At 34.6% G+C, this 21,959-nt stretch overlaps 1 protein-coding gene across 3 annotated transcripts in view; it reads left to right on the plus strand.

The window, feature by feature from the left end:
- The window catches only part of ZNF654 (zinc finger protein 654), an 88,713-nt gene extending 70,491 nt beyond the window's left edge, over nt 1–18,222 (plus strand). For 2 of the 3 annotated variants that reach the window (XM_043448832.1, XM_043448834.1), the window contains 4 exons: nt 1,153–1,355; nt 1,937–2,076; nt 8,793–8,934; nt 12,146–14,838. In XM_043448832.1, coding sequence (XP_043304767.1) covers nt 1,153–1,355; nt 1,937–2,076; nt 8,793–8,934; nt 12,146–14,623 — 2,963 coding nt within the window. In that variant the 3' untranslated portion in view covers nt 14,624–14,838. Of the gene's footprint in view, nt 1–1,152; nt 1,356–1,936; nt 2,077–8,792; nt 8,935–12,145; nt 14,839–15,089 lie in introns of those variants that run through there. The other variant, XM_043448833.1, reaches the window with a different exon arrangement.
- Nucleotides 18,223–21,959: the final 3,737 nt, after the last annotated feature.

The raw sequence follows: 21,959 nt of genomic DNA on the forward strand, positions 1-21,959 counted from the left end.
GGGGTTGCAGAGAGTCGGACACGACTGAGCGACTAAACACAGCACAGCACAGCACATACCATGTATGGTCCTTCATACACGCCTCTTATACTTACCCTAGCACACCTCATTTTGGGAAAAGCTGCTCTAGAAGCTCATTAATGTGGATGACTCAGCTCTTGTTATCATTAGGGTAAAGATCAGTCTGAAGTTTATTTTTGCATTAACTATACAAATGAGTATCTGCTGCTCATATATTATAAACAGAGTTGCAAGGCAAATGCTGAAGCCCAAATAAAACATCATTCATAGGCATTTCAGAAGCTATTGATTAAATATATATAATTAACTAAAACATTTTTAGATTTGAAATCATGAAATATGGGTTCCATTTCCTGCTCTGCCACTTATTTAATTAATTCTTTGTCCTTGGGCAAGTCATTTGACCTCTCTGAGACTCAGTTTTGTGATCTGTAAAACAAGTATATCTGTCATGACGTTGTTGTTAGGTCTGAATAAACTTATGTAGGTAAAGGTGTTTATATATTTTAAAATTGTGTGAAAACAAGTATTAAGTTTAGTAATTATCCTTGGGCATATATTAATGGACATATATTAATAAGCAGTCCTATCTGACATTACATTTAGATTACTTTGTTAGAAAGTAATAAAATGTATTTTATGACCGAACTTTTCATTAATTCAGATTATATTTCTCTATAATTAATCTGAAGTAATATGGTTTTAATGACAGATTAAGATTTAACCTTCTAATCTTACAGTAATGAAAATTTGGTAAGAAGACAAAGTACATAATCTTAGACTAGAAAGAAATGCCAGATCCTGTGTCATTTGAAACATATTTTAACATTAGAGAACAAAAAAAAAGAATATTTCATGGTGTTATTATTATTTTTTTTTAATTTTGCTTCTTTCTTTAGATTGAGAAAGAATCAGCAAATATTTCTTGGGCACAGTTTTGTCTTTTTTATTGCCATTTTTCCAATCATTTAACTGATATTTTCTTTTCACAAACTCCTAATAAGGAAAATGCTATTTAATTAAATAGTTGATTTAATTAGATACTACGTGTTAGTGCTCAAGTGTCAAAGAAAAATGTTTGAGACAGTCTTTTCTTGAGAGTAATAAGAGTCTGTTTTCTTTTTAATATAGTGAACAAATATTTAAGTTCTGAAAATCCACTATTCTTTGAACTACGTGCCAGATACCTAATTGCTTGTGAACGCATACCTGAAGCAATGGCTCTTATTAAATGTTGTATAAATCACCCAGAAATCAGTAAAGACTTGTACTTCCATCAAGCACTCTTCACCTGTCTGTTTATGTCACCTGTAGAAGATCACCTTTTCCAGGAGGTATTATTTGAGATTATGTTTGCCTATTAAACTTACCGAAAAATATGTAGCCCATTTTTGGTAAATTCCTTTTACAGTACTATCAAAGGCCATAAGATTAGATTATCTAGATGTATTCCCTTTGACACCATTCTTTAAGCTCATATTGAATTAGCTCATATTAACAAATGGTGAAAAATTTTTGTTGATAAGCATTATTCATGTTGAGCGAGTTTCTGGTGTGACAGGTTAAATAAAAACTGAGAAGCATCAGGATTTTGCATCTTAATTAAAATACTAAGAAATTAAATTCCAATGTTTGTTACTTTGGTCTTTTTTTAAGATGAAAGAATTAATCTTTTCCTAATATGGACCCTACGTACCTACAAGCTATGGACAAATTGAGGTTAAAAGTAGTCATTATAAACTGTAGGTGCTATATAGTGAAACTATGGAAAAACATAAATATAGTTCTGTATAATTCATTGTCTTTGTAGAAGAAAATTAGAAATCTAAATTCTTCTGAATGCTTAAACATTTATTACAGCTATCTTTCTAGATATTTTTAATGATATGAACTGAGTTTTCTTTTCATCTTATAGCATTTACTGAAAACTGATTGTAAGAGTGGAATTGATATCATCTGTAACACTGAAAAAGAAGGCAAGACTATGTTAGCCTTGCAACTCTGTGAATCCTTTCTTATTTCACAGCTCCAGAATGGGGATATGTACTGTATCTGGTAAGTGTTCATAATGCAGACAAAGAAATGGTGAGATGGGATGCAGAAGGAGAATTCGTCAGCAGAATTTATACCTTATTTTTTTTAAAGTTATGTGAAAATGTTAAGCCACTTACCCCCCACCATACACATTTATTGTGCAAGAAACAATGGGTTTTAAGACCTAAGGGTTAAAAAAGAAAATGATCATGTGCCAGTAATAAACAGTGGTAATATTTAAGAAATGTGTTATAATGAAATAATTATGTTTTACACTACATTTAGAGTGTTATTTGTAAATATTTTAAGAGATTATTTTTCAGAGAAGTTTTAGGTTTACAACAAAATCGAGAGGGAAGTACAGACATTTCCCACATACTCCTTGTCTCCACAAATGCATATCCTTCCCAATTATCAAGACACTCACCACAGTGGTACATTTTTTTTTTTTAACCAAAGATGAACTTACATTGACATATATTAATCACCCAAAGTCCAGTTTATGTTTAGGGTTCACTCTTGCTGTTAATTATTTTATGGATTTGGACAAACATAATGATATATATCATTATGATATCACACAGAGTATTTTTGCTGCCCTAAAAATCCTCTTTGCTCGACCTATTCATCTCTTCCCTCCCACCCCTGCCCCTTATCTTCATAGTTTTGCCTTTTCCAGAGTATCATATAGTTGGAATCATACAATATACAGCATTTTCAGATTGGCTTCTTTCAGTTAGTAATAGGCATTTTAGTTTCCTCCATGTCTTTCCATAGTTTGATAGCTCATTTCTTTTTAGTGCTGAATAATATTCCATTGTCTGGATGTACAACAGTTTATTTATCTGTTATCTACTAAAGAACATCTTGGTTGCCTTCAAGACTTGGCAATCATGAATAAGCTGCTATAAACTTCTGTGTGCAGGTTTTTGTGTGGACATTAGTTTTCAGTTCCTTTAGGTAAATACCAGGGAGCATGATTGCTGGAACTTATGGTAAGAGTATATTTAGTTTTGTAAGGAACTGCCCAACTGGCTTCCAAAGTGTCTGTACTGTTTTTCATTTCCACCAATAATGGATGAGAGTTCCTGTTGTTCTACATCCTCACCAGCATTTATTTTCAGTGTCCCAGATTTTAGCCGTTATAATAGGTGTGTAGTGGTATCTCGTTGTTGTTTTAATTTAGTTGTAGTTTGCATTTCCCTGATGACATATGATGTGGAGCATGCTTTCACATGTTTATTTGCCATCTGTATACCTTCTTTGGTGAGGTATCTGTTAAGGTCTGTAGTTTGTTTTTTAATTGGGTTATTTGATTTCTTATTGTCCAGTTTTAAGAGTTCTTTGTGTATTGTTGATAACAGTCATCCATTGGATGAGTCTTTTACAGATATTTTCTTCCAGTCTGTGACTTGATACTGTCTTTCACAGAGAAGTTTTCAATCTTAATGAAGTCCAGCGTGTCAGTTATTTCTTTCATGGATCATGTCTTTGGTGTTATATCTAAAAAGGCATCACCATACACAAGGTCTTCTGTGTTTTCTGTTTAGACCATGATCCAGTTTTAGTTAATTTTTGTGAAGGGTGTTAAGGTCTGTGCCTGGAGAATCCCATGGACAGAGGAGCTTAGCAGGCTACAGTCCATAGGGTTGCATAGTGTCAGATATGACTGAAGCCACTTAACACACAAGATCTGTTAGATTCATCTTTTTTTAAATGTGAATGTCTAGTTGTTTGAGCACCATTTCTTGAAAAGATACTTGCTCCATTGCATTGCCTTTGCTCCTTTGTCAAAGAACAATTGACTGTATTTATGTACATCTATTTCTAGGCTCTCTGTTCTCTCCCATTGATCTATATGTCTATTCTTAAACCAGTACAACACTGTCTTCATTATGTTAGTTTATATTAAGTCCTGAAGTTGGGTAGTATCAGTCCTTCAACTTTGTTCTTTTTCAGTATTGTATTCGCTATTCTGGGTCTCTTGTTTGTCCATAACAACTTTAGAATCTGTTTGTCCATATCCATAAAATAACTTGCCAGGATTTAGATTGGGGTTGAATCTGTAGATTAAGCTGAGAAGAACTAAGAACTTGATAATATTGAGTCTTCTTGTCCATGAACATGGACTATCTCTTCATTTATTTACTCCTTTGATTTCACTCATCAGAATTTTGTAGTTTTCCTTATGTAGATCTCATACATATTGTGCTAGATTTATAGCTAAGTAGTTCATTTAGGAGGTGGGGGGGTGCTAATATAAATGGTATTATGTGACTTAGTTTTTCTGAGCATTTAAAAAACCATTAAAAAGTTGTTAGAACATATGAAGCATCCAATTACATGATCCAAGTAATCATGTAATTCAGAATGTGGTTTGAGAGTATTTTAATTTAAGAGTATTTAATTTAATTTGAGAGTATTTTACTATTAGATAAAATCAAGAATAATTAGAAAGAAATCCTAATAACTTTTGCCTCCCCTACCTCAGTACACACAGACACAATACTACCACTTTGACATGTCACCAATTCTCGAGAGAAAACTAAGTCTTATTTAAGTTCTTAGATACTTAAAACAATAGTTTGAAGGAGGTGTAAAGATAAACTTATTTAATATAGATGTTATAGATTAAAATATTTAGATTCAGAGATGAGTCAAAAGCTAATTAATAGAGTTAGGTCTAGAAACTAGTGGACTTATCTTCTGTGGGACTGTACTCTAAGTTAGATTATACAAATTTTTATTCAAAAGTGTACTATGTAAATTGGAGTTGCAAATAGAGAAGAGGATCAGGAGACAGTGGTTAAGACATACGCTTCTAAGTAGTTTTCAAAGTATTATCATTTCTGATAGATAATTATTTTCAAACAATGTATAATCATTACTGTTTATCTTTTCTATGGTGATAGGAATGTTCTCTACCCTTGGTTTTATTAAACTATTTAAGACTATCTTTAGTCTTTCATTTTGACATACTTATAAGTAAACTGGAATCACCTATAAACAAACCAAAAAATGACCAGGAAAACATTTTATTTTCTTCTTCTCTTGGCTAACCGATTTCTACTCTTTAGAGAGGAACTTTAAAAATAGAACAGAGCCTATCTTTCCTGCTCCTGGCCACAGTCACCTTCTAAAAATAGAAGGTGGGTGTGTGCCTCTCAGCTGCCTAACAAAAAAGGACTCCTTAGCCTGCTTCTCTGTCCTTCCTTCTGAGTAGGCTGAGTTCTGATTGCCTGAGCTCTTATTTGTTTTACCTCTATCCTTTATATTTCTGAGTGCTAGGGTCTTCTTTCTTCTAAAAGTTGGTTTTCATGGGATTCTTCTAGCTTACAAGGTCTGTGTTGTCTCTTTCATCTTGGTCTTCAGCTTGTTCTTCATCTCCCCTTTCTGAGGATGAAACTTGATGTACAGTCCAGTTTTACTCTGTCTCAAGCCAATGAAACAAGCTACTAATCTAGTTCTCTCACCATCAATAATAATATAATAATAACAGCTGCTTATATTGGCTGAGTGCTTACATTAGTCTGTGCTTTATGTATTTATTATCTCCTTTACTCCAGCAATCTCATGGGGAGATTGCTAAATGAAGCCAAGATTCAAACCTAAGCAGCCTCTGCTATTAAATATTACTTACTATAAAATGGGTATAGTATGAAAAAAATCTATGTGGTAAGAGTGGCTATAAATCATTTTATAGTCTCTCTGCAATTAGATAACTTGATGGTTATATTAGCAGTAAGCTACCTGGGAGATGTGTTTGTACACCAAGTCAGTGCTGTGAGGCTTTTTGTTTGTTTTTTATTTGTTGCACTTGGGTCTTCATTGAGGTATGCGGGACTCTTCATTGTGGCATGCAGGCTTTTCTACCTGTGGTGTGCAGGCTCTTAAGGGTGCGGGCTCTCTAGCCTGCAGCATGTAGGTTCTCTTGTTGCGGTGAGTGGGTTTAGTTGCCCTGAGGCATGTGGGATCTTAGTTCCCAACCAGGGATCAAACCTGCATCTCCTGCATTGGAAGGCAGATTGTTACACCACTGGACTATCAGGGAAGTCCCAGTGCTATGTTTTTTGTAAGGACCCTTTTTGGGAAAAGAAAACAGAAGCTTCATTAAACTTTCCCTCTGGTCTTCACAAAGAAGACTATCAGTAAGCGATTTATTAAAAATCAGTATATACTAGACATTTTACCTAGGTGTTTTCACTTATCTGTCTTAATGCTTTTTATGTGTAAGAAAATTCTGGATAAAAGAGGTAAAAGCCACACAGCTATTAATAATAACAAAATGGAGTTGGAATCTATTCTAGTCAGTTTGCAAGTGATGTCATTCTATGTCTAACTGGTTTAGGAAAAAGGTAGCACTTATTGAATGGATCCTGGGATATTACACAAGCCACATAAAGGGCAAAGGTATGGGTGGTCCTCAAAAATAACTGCTAACAAGAATGTTGAGATTGCTGGGGTTTTTTAAAAGTATCTCTGATCTGCCAGTTGGCTTCAGTCTTTCTTTTTGTAGACCAGAAGAATGCCAACACTCCCCAGGCTTCATAGTTTAGAGTTGAGACCATTCCAGGGGTTCTAACTGAACTGAGGTCAGTTTCCCATCCTTAGTATTTTAGGGACAGTGACGAGGGTCATATAGAAGGCATGGCCGCTGAGGTTCCCGCCGTGTATATTAGGGCTATTCTTAGAGAATGCTGGTTCACTGTGAACTGGGTAGCACCATCCCAGTTGGTATACAATGCCTGATTGAGACGTGGGCCTCCTGAGTAGGTCGCATTTATTCTCAATCCCTGTTCTTGTCCATTAGCTCCACTAGATGGTATGTCATTGAAAAGATTTACAGTGTATTAATCCATGAGGAAACAGGCCTTATAAAACAAACAAGTTTATGAAAGGCATGAAATCAATAAGAGATAAGATCTGTTCTGACGTAATTATCACTTTAGTTTGGAGTATTCATGAAAGTTTTCATGAAGAAGGTACTTGATAGGGACTTTGGCAGATAATCTCATCTTAGAAATAATTATTTTCGAAGTAGAGCAATCAACAGGCAAAAAAAGAGAATAAATAAAGCACATTAACTGACACTGAGGAAACCAACCTAGAAGAATGCCCAGGATTCAGATCCTGATGCTTCTGACTCCAAAACCCATGTTTCTGTTGCTTTTAACACCATAAAGCATACTGAACAAGTACTAAATGAAATAATCTAGGAGACTGGTAGCAGATTAGTTTAGCAACCCCTACAGAAGTACATGGAAAATTAAAGGGTCTAAGGTGGTAACATTGAGAATGATAACATTGTGGGCAAAAGTATAATAAAAATACAGAGACTATGAAAAACAAACAGGTTAGAACCAAACAGATTAGAGGAATATTTAGTGTCTTTGGGCAACAGAGGATGAGATGGTTAGTGGCATCACTGATTCAATGGAGATGAACTTGGGCAAATTCCGGGAGATGGTGAGGGACAGGGAGGCCTGGAGTGCTGCAGTCCATGGGGTCGCAAAGAGTTGAACATGACTGAGCAACTGAACTGAACTGAAATGGGTTAAAGTGATAGAAACCAATCTAAATGGAAATAACCAGTTATGCAAACTGGAGAATAAGTCAGAGCTAGAGATTTGGGAGCATGGTATGAAACCTCATGAGCTTCCCAAAGGAATTCTGTGTGCAAACAAAAGTGAGCGGTGGACTGAAATAGGAACACCTCCCCAGCTAGTGTGAGATGGAGGGAAACTGGTTTCACTCTCTGCGTTGCTTGCCCTCGTTCTTTGTTTTGTGTTTTCTGGGTTGTCTCTCTAAATAGAGTATGTGCACCTTCATGGTAGTAGTCAAACTGTCCTTAGATGTAATAGCTTTATGTGCTTCGCTCAAAGTACATAATCAGTATATCGCTTTTAAAAAATAAATATTTTCATCAATTATTTTAATACTTTTTAGACTATGATGCTTTATGTAACTTTTATGACACTTTTCAAGGAACTCTAATTTGCTGAAATGTAATATCCAAACGTTACAGTGACATCTTACAGTTTCCTTTGCCTCAAAACCCACTGCTCGCTTCCGTTGCTGTCGTCCAGTCACTTGGTCATGTACAACTCTTTGTGACCCCATGGACTGCAGCACACCAGATTCCTCTGCCCTCCATATTTTAGAAAAGAATCTACCTGTGAAATATTTTAAATGGTCCATAGCTTGTTCCTTTAAAAGTACTACACTGTAATGGAAGAGTAGATGGTGTAAAACATAAAATTTCAGAGTCAGTGCTATAATGTACTTAACACTTTTAATGTGTAGTACTTTTGGTATCTTCATAGATTTAAGAGTATGAACCATTTCTTCTTTGCAGAAAGTACAACACTGATTTCTAAATTTACAGGTGGATATTAATTTAAAGGTCAAAGTTATTTTTTTAAGTAATCTCATTAATATTGGTACATTGAAATTAGAATGTGTTTTGATCAAGTACTAGAGATGCCTTAGGTTTGTTGGCATATGATTGGGATACATTCTGTATCATTGCAAGTCGTAATTTCTGATCTCTCCTTTTCCCCCAGCTTCTGTTACTCCCAAACAGGTAGCTTCGGAAGTAGCTTGGAGTTAACTTAATATCCACTTACACCCACTTTGTATACATCCCAGCCAGGGCACTATAGAATCAAGGAAAGACAGCTAATATCTGTATTTGAATAAACTGTATTTTTGATATTTCTCTTTTTTCTCATTTACAGGGAGTTGATTTTCATATGGAGTAAACTTCAGCTAAAGTCTAATCCTTCAAAACAAGTTTTTGTAGATCAGTGCTACCAGCTCTTAAGAACAGCAACTAATGTGAGAGTCATATTTCCTTTCATGAAAATCATTAAAGATGAGGTAAATCATGTATATTTATCCCTTCATTTTAAGTTAAATTTAAATGACAATTCACTGATACTTGCATCTCTTATACAATTTATTTGATCATGTAACTGAAGTAAAGAAATATTTTAAGGCCACTTTCTCCATATATTATATACTCCCCTCCCCCTAACCTTAAACTCCCAAGACACAAAGCTTATACATAAATTAAAATAAGTGAAAAAAAAAGAGATTAAAAAGCCAATTTAGTGTTACATAAAGTTTAATGTGAGAACAACTTGCTTCTGTAAGAAACTGTTATCTCTTTTCTTAAAATAAGCCTGTCACTTTTAACATTATTCTAAATCCTGTTTATATAATCTTAACTAATTTGCAAATGATCTTTGTGTAACTATAGGTAGTACCTAATTCATTGTCATAGAGAAATACAGTTGATAGTTTTAAGTTTGATGTTTAGATGAAAAGGAACAATGAATTCTGAGGCATTTTTGAAACCTAAGGACAAATTTTTAAAGTGTTTATTTAAAATAAGAGTAAAAACCCATTACCTGTTTTTAAAAATAGTTCTGAAGCAAGTTTTTCATGGGCTACTGGCAAGTGTGTACAATTCTACATAAGATTCTTATATAGACATGAAAGTAGATCCTACAGATCTTTTTACTTTTTCTCCTCAAATATTAACAGAACTTTGAATACAAAGATAGGAAAGATAAAGCTACCTTACATTTTAGATAGCTCCATTTAACTAAATCTTTATGTGGACTTTTAAATACATAAGGAGGCATCCATTAAATAGTATATTTTAATTTTTTATACATTTATGCATTTGTCATATTTATTATTGCATCACTCATTAGATGTATGACCATGTAGTGATCATATTCCCCTGATAGAAAGTTTGGTATCATATTCCCATGATATAAAGCATTGTATCAAGAGGACTTTTTTAGGTTCTTTTTAGCTAACTACATTAATAGCTTCATTATTAAATAGTGAAACTTCATTTAAATGCATCATCAAAGTTAACCTCTCGTGCCACCAAAAAATGGGGAAAAAAAATCTATGCTGTAGAGTACAAATTTTGCACTTAATATTTGAAGTGTATCAGAATCACCTGTAAAACTTTTCTAAAAATAAACATTTCTCTCTATATGTTTTAAACAAATGATTCTCATCTCAGATAGTAAAGAATCTGCTTGCAGTGCAGAAGACCTGGGTTCAATCCCTGGATCAGGAAGTTCCCTGGAGAAGGGAATGGCAACCCACTCCAGTATTCTTGCCTAGAAAACAATGGACAAAGGAGCCTGGAGGGCTACAGTCCATGGGGTTGCAAAGAATAGGACATGACTGAGTGACTGACACTTTCACTTTTCACCAAAAATTGAGAGACTCTTACAGAAAGTTTAAAATATAGGTGAAGTTCAGCCAATTATCTTAGAACTTTCTCAATTTCACATGCATGATCAATTTAAGAATACATGATAAGAAAAATTCAAAGATGAAATAAGTATTTTAAATGTGCTTAGTTTCTTATACACTCTACTAAACCCATTTCATCTGATGGAGTAGATCATTCACACGCCTCAGTGCTGTGACAGGAGGCACAGGTAACGCTGTGAGTTCAGAAGGAGACATTACAGATAGCGCATCTGAAAAGGCTTCACAGAGGAGGGTGCTTTCAGCCGGGTGTTAAAGGATAGAATAGGGTAATACTGATATTTGTAGAGGACTTCTTCATTTTATTATTTGGTTCTCATAACTGTCCAGTGGCATTAACATGAGAGTGTGGATCGGGAAACTAATCAAAGAGTTTAGTTGCTGTGGGGTTCGGGTTGCTACAGATACAAAAGGGACTGAATATTACACTAAAAGCTGAAACAATTCCTAAATGTAGTGGAATGGTTAAGGGCTTTCAGGTTAGAAAGTAGCCTTAGCCTGTTCCCTTTTCTGATGATCCTGAAATTTTTTTAAACCTCAGCAACTAAATACATTATAATTCGTAAAGAAAGGTAGAGGATGTAGATAGAACTTTGGAGAAAGAGAATGAATTGTCTTGAAGCAGTGGATTTGAATTTGCTGTATCAGAAAATTTATGCAGATTTTGTAACTGACCATTAGAAATTATAAGTAACAATAAGAAATAAGAAATTCAAATTCAGAGAAGGATTCCAAGTTGTAAATGGTAGATTTACAGAAGACTAAAATTGGTATAATATATCTGATCTCATTCATTCTGCAAACACTTATTCAAAGGTCTTTATATGCCAAGTCCTATGATAACCACAGAAGATGCTAACCACATGAGATACTGTCCCTGTGATTTAGGATCTCAAAGAATGAGTAGGAGATAGGAATTTACCAGCTGGGTAAAGTGACATGCAAAGTTAAGGTCTGCTTGTGGGACTGTAAGGGTTACATAGCACATAAGGGACTCAGAGGACATAAGGCTGGCAAAGTAGTGTTCCTCCCTGTCATCCGTAATTTACCATATGCAGGCAATATGATACACACACGTAACTGTTAAAAACACTTTAGCTCTTTCTCTTCAAACGAGCAGATCATTCCAAATCACTAGAGGCATTATTTACAACTTGAATTCAGGTGGATAGTCAACAAATTCCCAACTAAAAGCTTGATGCAGTTATATTTGAGTCATCAGTAAAAGTTTCAAAGCTTGAATACTTTTCAGATAACTTTCAGTACGTTCATTATTCTGATACCTTACTGATTTGGAAAGTTTGTAATTGCCTTCTTCATATGGGTTACATTTCTCTGCTTATTTTGATAAATAATATTACTTAATAAGTAAAATAAGTAATACTATTTAGTGCAGCTTTATGAAAGAGTTTCCATAAGCCATGCTTTTTTAAAAAAAAATCTAGATTTGTAATAAACTTTAATCACCATAAGTTTATGAAGCATTTATATTTTAATCACCATAAGGTTATAACATTTTCTATTATGGTTAGTAAGGCTTGTAAACTTGAAAATTAAATAAATTGAAGCTAAAATGCAATCTTTTCCAGATTATTCTCAAGTAAAAAAAAGAAATTTATTTACATATTAAAAAAGAGTAAACAAGGCTACCCATTGAAGAAAACTGCATGTTTAGAATACTATGTTTGTTTATTCAGCTTTCATTTCAGAGTTGTATTTGAAAAAGATAAACTAGTAAGTGTTAATGATTTTTTAGAAGGTATTCAGTGGTAATATTTTTCTTTTACAGGTTGAAGAAGAAGGCTTACAAATTTGTGTTGAAATATGTGGTTGTGCTCTACAACTAGATCTTCATGATGATCCCAAAACTAAATGTCTAATTTATAAAACAATTGCACATTTTCTACCAAATGATTTGGAGATTCTCAGGATTTGCGCACTCTCGATATTCTTTCTTGAGCGCTCCTTGGAAGCTTATCGTACTGTCGAAGAGCTTTACAAACGCCCAGACGAGGAATACAATGAAGGCTCAAGCAGTGTTCAGAATCGCGTTCGTTTTGAATTACTTCCAATTTTGAAAAAGGGATTGTTTTTTGATCCTGAATTCTGGAACTTCATAATGATTAAGAAAAACTGTGTAGCATTACTGAGTGATAAATCAGCAGTTAGATTTCTAAATGAAAGTGCACTGGAAAATTCTACAGGTAATGTAAAAAAGGCATTGGATCAGCACGGTTTAGAGGAAGGGATTGACCTTCTTACAGATCAAAGCACTGGAGAGCTTGATCCTGATGATATATCTGGAGTGCAACCAAAAGGCCCTATTAATGCAAAGAAAAACCTTACAGCTCTTAATGCTTCCAGAGTAGATCACAATGTCCCAAGGCATCGGTGTATGTTATGTAACAAGGAATTTTTAGGTGGTCATATTGTAAGGCATGCCCAGGCTCATCAGAAAAAGGGCAGTTTTTCATGTGTGATATGTGGCAGGAAATTTAGAAACAAAGGACTTATGCAGAAGCATTTAAAGAATCACGTTAAGAAAATACAGAGACAGCAAATTGCTGCAGCTCAGCAAGAGGATCAAGAAAGTCCTGCTTTGGAAGAAATGAATTGTTCTGATACTTTCATTTCATTTGAAAATGGGAATTCTGATAATAAGGATTTGGAAGTAGAGACTATTACTGGTTCCAGTGACGGAAAAAAAGACGTCATCCCTGCACATGTGGGTGAATTCACTGAAATTCCTGTCAATGTATCAGAAGATGTTATTGAAAACATTACTGAAAATGGCAGCCCTGATACTTGTTTAAATAATGTCTCAGAGCCATTACCTATCTGTGTGGATGACTATGAGGAGGAAGAAGATGAGGAAGGTGATTATGAAGAAGATGACTATGACCTGAATCAAGAAAGTTCAGTACTTCATAAAATCAATGGAGCTGTGTGTCATCCAAAAGACATATATGCAACAGATCAAGAAGGAAATTTTAAGTGCCCTGCTCTTGGCTGTGTCAGGATATTTAAACGAATTGGATTTCTGAATAAGCATGCAAGGACTGTACATCCAACTGATTTAAATGTGCGGCAAACAGTAATGAAGTGGAGCAAAGGAAAATGCAAATTTTGTCAAAGGCAATTTGAAGATTCTCAACATTTTATAGATCACCTTAATAGACACAGCTATCCAAATGTGTATTTTTGTTTGCATTTTAATTGCAATGAATCATTTAAGCTGCCATTCCAACTTGCTCAGCACACAAAAAGTCACAGGATATTTCAAGCTCAGTGTAGTTTTCCAGAATGCCATGAGCTTTTTGAAGATCTTCCTCTGCTATATGAACATGAAGCTCAGCACTATTTAAGTAAAACACCAGAATCATCTGCACAACCAAGTGAAACAATTCTTTGGGATGTTCTTACAGACGCAAAATCTAATCATCAGGAAAAAGACTCATCTGGTAATGAGAGACAGACTATTAGTCTGCCAGTTTCTACTAGCAAATCAAGGAAAGATATTACAGAACCAAAGACATGCATAGAAAGCGTGGAAAAGAAAACAGACCGTTTAATTCAGAATGGAAATGAACATTCTGATGACACTGTTTCTGATACAAGCTTGACAGACCAAAAGATGCCTGACATAGAGCCAAATTCTGAAAATAATTGTAGTATTAATGATTTAGTCAATGGACACAGTGGAATAGAGCAAACACCTTTAGTTTCATCAGATCCTGCTTTCAAAATTGATACAAATAGAATCAGGACAGAAAACGGTTCCATTTTACCCAGTGTTGTACCACAAGAACACAGTACCCTGCCAGTATCTCAGGCACCTTCCAAACCAAATCCGACGAGCGAACATACTTCATATGGCTTAATTTTAACAAAGCCATATGTCAGACCATTGCCTCCCAGTTACCTTGATGAACGGTACCTTAGTATGCCAAAACGCAGAAAATTTCTGACTGATAGGGTAGATGCCTGTTCTGATCAAGATAACGTTTGTAAAAAATCAGTGAAAAGATTAAGATGTGGCAAATGCCTGACCACCTACTGTAATGCAGAAGCACTTGAGGCTCACCTTGCACAAAAGAAATGTCAGACCCTCTTTGGATTTGATTCAGATGATGAAAGTAAGTCTGCTGTCTTCTCAGTAGGTATATCTGTAGAAGTAGAAAATGCCATAAATCGTCATAAGGTTAAAAAAATTGACACTTGTATAACACAGATAATAAAGCACTACTCCGTACATTATTTCCTGTAATCCATACAACCACCATAAGGTTCTGTTCCTGTTTTATAGATCAAGCAACTGACATTCACAAGTAATTTGCATAGGCATAGGCCTATGAACTTGTGGAAGCCAGAACTTAAACACAATTTTTTCATACTTTTGGATCATACATTTTAACTACCTGAGGCTTTTCTTCATCCCATGTTTTTATGTAATAAGAAATCTGAAGACAAACTAATTATGATGAAAGTGTTTTTCATCTGCATGCCAGAACATAAACCAAGTGAAGCTGAGCCTCTATTACAAAAACAAAAATTAAGAAAAATAATAAAAACAAAATAATTGAAAAACAAACTGAGCTAAAGAAGAACATGCTTTTCTACTAATATTAATATTCTTTGAATGAGTAAGGGTATAAATAAACAGGAAATCTAACTTTAGAATACTAGATGAACATCTATAAAATATGAATTAACAGACGTGTTCTGTTTTACAGGTGCCTGATAAAAATGTTTCAGAAAGATCTGTCGATCAAGCAGTAGTGTGCAAAAAGCACTACAAGAAAATGCATCATCAGTTTGCTATTTCCCTGATGGCCTTAATTTTAGAGCGATCTTGGATTACTAAAGATAAAGACAAAGCACATTTTCTAGAATGAACCCACAGAGGAGATGTGCTGGTTTAGACTCCAAAAGGGTTATTACAAAACTCCCAAAGTACCAGTTATCCAGAAAAACCACATTTTTTTTTTTTTTTAAAGAAGTTGATGATGATCAATAGCAGCATGTTCAGTTTCGCTTATGTGAGAAACATGTTTAGGCAACTAGTCAAAAAGGATAACCAGCTATGGCCTTACAGAAAGGGAAAGACTAACCCATTATATATATATATGTACATATATATATATAAAAGAAGGAATGGTTTACAATAAACAATTTACAGTATTCTACAAATAGGATTCTTGTCATGCATAATCAGATTTTGTCCTTCTTTTGGGTCAAACATGCTTCAAGGAACCATTTCTATTTGGTTTATTATTATTTAGAAACTGATAGAATAAAACTTGACTTATCACCATCCTAGCCATAAAAGATTGTAACTTGTTTCCAAAGGATTGATTAGGTCAGAGTTCAGTGAATGGCATGCCAGCATTGAAAATTAACAGGAGACAAAACAATAGTGCTTTGCTAATGAGCTCTTGACAGAACCTCCCACTTTCCATTTTTATAATACCAACAAGCTGTAAAGCAGCAGCCTCAATAGAAAACATATTATCAGTAACTCTGGGGAGAGATGGGAGGAATGTAAGACCATTAAAGGCTGTCTTAGATGTCTTAGTTGAAAGAAAACACTGAATTGCAAATTTTTCAATGTGAATAATGGTATAAGCACACTGGGATATTTCTATTTGTATATAGAGTAGTGTTAGGACATTGCTTGATGATTCATAGTAAGGTCCTTTAGACATTAATGTGAATTATCTAAGTACAGTCCTATGAAAATAACTGGCTGTAAAAAAAAAAAACATGCAGCCAAGAATCAGGTCAAGAATTCATTGGTTTTATTCAATTAGGAGAGTTTATTCTAAAATAAGCCATATTACTCATGCTTTCTTATTTATTTCTGATAAATTTGGCCTGAATAGTAATTTTTATATATAAAAGGAAATATTTACACAAAAACTTGCACAGCAAGAACACAGTAAGATATATTGATGCATTTATTTTCTTTGATGACCAGTAATTTTCCTAAGGAAGATTTTAACTTAATAGCCAATAAATTGTTTAAAAAGTTTTTAAAAATACCCTCTCAGATGTGTTCCACTTGTATAGTCTTTAAAAGAAGAAGCTTAAAGACTTCCTTTTACCTAATAGGGTATTAATCTATAGCAGGGGTAAGATGAACAAAAGCTGCAAAGGTAGATTCTTTAAAAACAGAGCTATTAACATACAAATATGTCAACCAAATATTCCAGTTATTCCAACTGGTCTTATTCTTGTTCAAAGTATATAATCTCATCAGACCCTACATTATAAATTTTGGGATATTAAAGCTTATTGAATGAAGCTACTAAGGAAGTGAGACTTTTCTTCATGGACAGGATCCAGACTTTATTAAATTAGGATTTCCAGGTCATGATAAATCAGACATCTAAAATAATGTCCCAATTTTATTAGTTTATTTATCACAGGCATTTACTACTATGCAATTTATAGTCGGCAGTCCATTTCAGTCAAGTCAGGTTTTTGTTTTGTTATGTAGCCTATATTAGGCTATGGATTTTACATTTAAATAACATAAGATAAACAACTTGATCAGATGTTTATGTCTTTTAAGGATATAAAGAAAAAAAACATTTTCCATGCTTCCTGATACTAAAATATAATACTTGAGTTCTATTTCAGTTCAGTCATGTATTAAAAAAGCCTCTTTGGAAACTAGTTCATACGGGCAGTGAAGTTATTTTGAAATATTTCTGCTTTGTATGTTTTCCAGAAGTTTAAAACCACAGCTTAACATTTTATCACATTTTTAACTTTTTATTTTTTTATAAGTTGTAACTATTGACATAAATTCATGTCTGCAAATTGTTTTCATTCATTCTGTAGTTCATACCAAAATGTTTTAAACATATTCCACATGTTATTTTTTTGTCTTTAATTTGAGGTTTTATTTATACTTTTGTTTTGCTAAGGGAAAACTTTCTGAAAGACTGAGTTCAAATTGGTTTATACATCAAGGGATTGTTATATAAAATTCTGTTGGACCACATTGTTCTAATTCTAACCTCTTTACTTATCAAATGATTGCTATTGAAAGAATATGTGCATTTTCTTATGTATGCCTTATAAAACTTACATCATTTTGCTTTTACGAGGTGCGTAAACTTCCAACAGTTTTAATGTGAGATTCAGAAGACAAGGAAGCTTTCTTCTTATTCCTCAAAATCTTTTTTTTCTCTACTCCTTCTATTTTAAGGATGTGTTTATCTTACATGGACCAGATTTCAATCCTTCATTGTCAAATAAAAATTTCCATTGAAATATTAAATACTAGCTTTCTGCTATGTTTCAGTAAGGTCAAAAGAATAGCAAATCTGAAACTTTGCTGCTCAGATATTATGGAGAAGATAGAAAAGGAGACTCTTTGTGGACAAGGACACTGGTACTTTGGGCTTTAGCCATATTTTTTATTTTCTTTTAAACCACCAATTATATAATGAAAAGATAACTTATAACATCAAACTTGTGATTCTTTTCAAATCACACTTGAAAGTACAGCCGTACTCCTTTCATATTTGGTTCAAACTGTAGTATGGGTGAAAAACCTAAAAAGAATGGTAGTGTTTATTTTTTAATTTATTTGGTACTGTAAAACACCTTTTCAGAATGACTAAATGCTGCATATGCATTTTGGAATTGTTAATATGTGAAAGGTATTACAGATTCAGCAAGAAAGGAAATTTGTGCTTCCTTGTTGAACATTAAATTATTTTACTTTGCATTTTATAAGAGTACAAATTAAAACTGAGCCATTGAACTGCAATAAATCAACAATAGTGTCTCATTTCAAGAAATTTTTTGTATTGTACATAGATTTGTTCAATAAAACATTGTCCTTGTTGGTAATGAAGTGTTCAGTTTTATGTAGCACATTACTTCAAAAGGAATTAGGCTTAAGGTAAATGTTAAATAAGAAATTTATATTATGTTTCATAAGAGAATGAGGTATTTCAGTTAATATTACTATATTCAGATTATTGAGTGATTTTAAAATACATGGAAAACAGAAAACTCTAAAAGTTTATATAAAATAGATATTTTTAGACATTGTTTAAACTAATTCCATATGCAGGAATTACAAGTTGATAGAACACTGTTTACTAAAGTTATTTCAGGTAAGTAGTTTCAGTATGAAATAGTAGCCTCTGCAAACTTAGTACATGGAAGACAAATGTCAGAACTCTCCAGGACAGTGGATGGACTGATCTACATTGGTACTTCTTCAGAGATGAAGAACCTCTGGTGGAACTTAAAGACTGTGAAGTCATTTTGAAATAAGATGCACATTATGATAACTGCTTCCTACAGAAGCACCTCAATGGGAACATGTTTAAGGCAGTAATCTGTACCTAAAAGTGAGGTCCTTGGTCATGAGGGCTCCTACTCTTTTGGCTCACTAACAAAGGTAGACCTCCTATACTTTTTGCTATAATTTGCAACTTGGAAAAGTGAGGGCTGAAGTAGAAAGAGAAGCTCTTTGATGTGATGATAGCACTGCAAATGAAAGAATAGATATTCTGTTAATTACAGTGATTTGCAAATATTACAAATGTTATGCTTTGAAAAACACTATGAGAAAGTTATTAAAGCATTCCAGAGCTGAGATCTAGGATTCACCATCTATGATTCCTGGTCATATGATCTTAGATGATTAAATAAATGCATTGAGGTATTTAGATATAAAGTTACTGGGGTTATCTCGACTTTCTATTTTTTCTTTTCTGAAATTTGAGGAATGCTGGGAAGCAACTGAATATTAAATACATTTCCAAGACAAATGAGTTAGATTGCTTTCATAGCCTAAAATTCATACTGATTTCAAGAGTCAGCCGATAATGAGGCCAGAAATTTGGGCTGTATAGCCATCGATACCTGAAATGGAGTCAATCCAGTATTACTTGGAATAAATACTAAAAATGGGAGAGAGATTCATGCCTTATTTTTGGGTACTGCAAATGGAGAAAAAATTATTGTGTACCAGCTTACTTTATGTATGTTACCTCTAATTGTTAAAACAACCCAAAGATGGTTAGCAGCAGTGCTTTTTAGACAAGAAAGCTCAGGAAGGTTCAATAACCTGACTAGTCACATAGCTAATAAATGCAGAGGTGGGACTGAAAAATCTGCTGTTTCCTCCTAAAATCATGTCATGTAGTTTCCATTCTGGCATGCAGTTTTCCCTACAAATGTGGGGCACGAGCGGATCTGATAATATCCAAGTGGAAAGGGTTAGACTTGCCTGAGGATCAGTGATTTCAGAGACAAAGGATGAAGTCTGGTACAGACAGGGCTGGTTGATGTTTCATTCTCTTCTACTAGCAGTGATTCTTAAAAGTGTGGTCCCCAGAACAGCAGCATTATCACCTGAGAACTTATTAGAAATGCTAAATTTGGGGGACTGCTCTGGCAGTGCAGTGGTTAGGACTTGGCACTTTCAAAGGATTCCGTAAGTCACAAGGATGTGGTTGTGCCCCTGCCCCCAAGAAAACAGAAATGCTACATTTTTTATCAACTGAGGGACCAATCTGTCTAAGTCATCTAGGTGGTTTTGATACACACTGTTTGAAAACCACAGATCTAAATCAACAAGGTTCTTTATATTTCCCTAGCAGTTAAACTATTAAATGTATAGAGCCTTCTTAGAAATCCAATTTCCAGGGCATTTAAGGAAGTCACCTTTAATAGGTTTTAAACAACTACTGTTGAATGAATGAATATTTTTACCAGCTCTTATACCCCAAATCTGCTAATCTAGAAAAAAATTTTTCCCCATGAAGTATTCAGTGAAACTACCAGAATGTAGTTTAATGAAAAGAGCTCAAAGATGTGCGATCAAATATATTTAAATTCTAGCATAATAGCTTTAAGGCAACTAAGCCCATCCCACAGAATTCAGACTCCCTTGTCTGTTAAAAGGGGAGAGCCAATCTTGAAAGTTTAAGAATTAAGTGCCTGAAGGGCCTAGTGCTGAGCCCTTCCTGTTAAAATTTTATTGCCTTTACTTTCTTTTCATGTTACGGCTCCTGTACTGTCCTTGTTCTAGCCAAAAACAGCCATGCTGTTCCATGCGTTTTTCACTGCAGCTCCCTCCACCTGTACTTTTTCTGCTTCACTCATTCTTTGCTTAATCTTCTTGAGCATCAGTACACTCTCCAGAAAGCAGATCTCTCTTGATAATTCTGGATTTCTCTATTGAAACCTCTCTCTCCCAGTCTTCCTCTTCAGTAAATAGCAACTCCAGTTGCCCAAACCAAAACTTGCCAGTCATCCCTGACTTGTTATCATGTTTTCCACTCTCACCTGGACTATTTATTGTATTAATCTTGTAGTTGAGTTCCCTGCCTTTATCCTTGCCTTTCTGGCAGTCTGTTCTAGACAACAGCAGCCAAAATGATCCAGTTTGAAACAAGTCAGATCATACCATTCCTTGGTTTAAAATCCTCCAATGGCTTTACAGTTCATTCATTTATTCAACAAATATTTATTGCATACTATGTGCCAGCCTCTGTTAATAGACAATGAAAAAGAAAAAAAATATATAAAAATCCCTGAATCTCAGAACTCACATTCTACTGGGGGGGAGGTGCAAAAGTACAATATAAATGGTATAGAGAAAAGTAGGTAGAGACGTATAAGTAAGCATGGCATTGTAGGTGGTGATTTTAAACAGGATGATAAGAGACGATGATAGCACTTCTGATAACTGTTGGGCAGGGGAAATAATGAAGTAAGGGAAAGAAAGCCACTCAGACCTCTGAAGGAAGGAAGAATGTGCCAGGTAAGAGCAAGGGCTCTAAGGCAAGTACCTGCATGGTAAGTTTAAGACACAAAAAGCAAGAAAACCACTGTGACTAGTCTGGAGAGACTGAGAATAGAAAATGCAGACTGAGGTAAAAGATAAAAACCAAAGTCTTTACAATGGGCTGTAAGACTCTAGACTGCACTATTTGATACAGTAGCCACTAGCTACAAGTTACTGTTAAAATTCAAGTAAAATTTAAAATTCACAGATTCAATTACACTAGCTGTCTTACAAGAGCTCAATGGCTATGTCTGGCCGGCTGACAGTTACTATATTAGCACAGATGCAAAACAGTTTCATCTTAGAAAGCACCTTTGGACAGGTGGTTCTGTATCAGTGGTTCTCAACTGAGGGAATTTTGCACCCCACCCCCAAAGAAATATTTAAGGAGATATTTTGGCAGCCCAACTAGGGAAGAAGGCTAGCATCCATTGGGTAGAGGTCAGGGATGCAGCTGGGCATCCTATAATGCACAGGGCAGACCCACAAAAAAGATTTATCCTGGCCAAAATGTTAATAATGCCTCTGTTGAGAAACCCTGCTCTAGATCAATCTTGACTACAGCTCTAACCTCACTTCTTACTGCCGCCTCTTTGCACAAGCTGCTCCAGCCTCCTGGCCTGCTTTCCTATATGCCAAGCATTCTGTTCTTTCCTCAGAACCTCTATTGCTGCTTTTTCCTAGAACACCCTTCTGTGGTTCAGTCTCTTACTTTTTTCAGATCTTCCCTCAGTGTCATTTAGAGAAACCTTTCTTCACAGCCTGTATAAAATAGCAACAT

This window comes from Cervus canadensis, chromosome 27 (genome assembly GCF_019320065.1).
Source record: "Cervus canadensis isolate Bull #8, Minnesota chromosome 27, ASM1932006v1, whole genome shotgun sequence".
Lineage (NCBI taxonomy): Eukaryota > Metazoa > Chordata > Mammalia > Artiodactyla > Cervidae > Cervus > Cervus canadensis.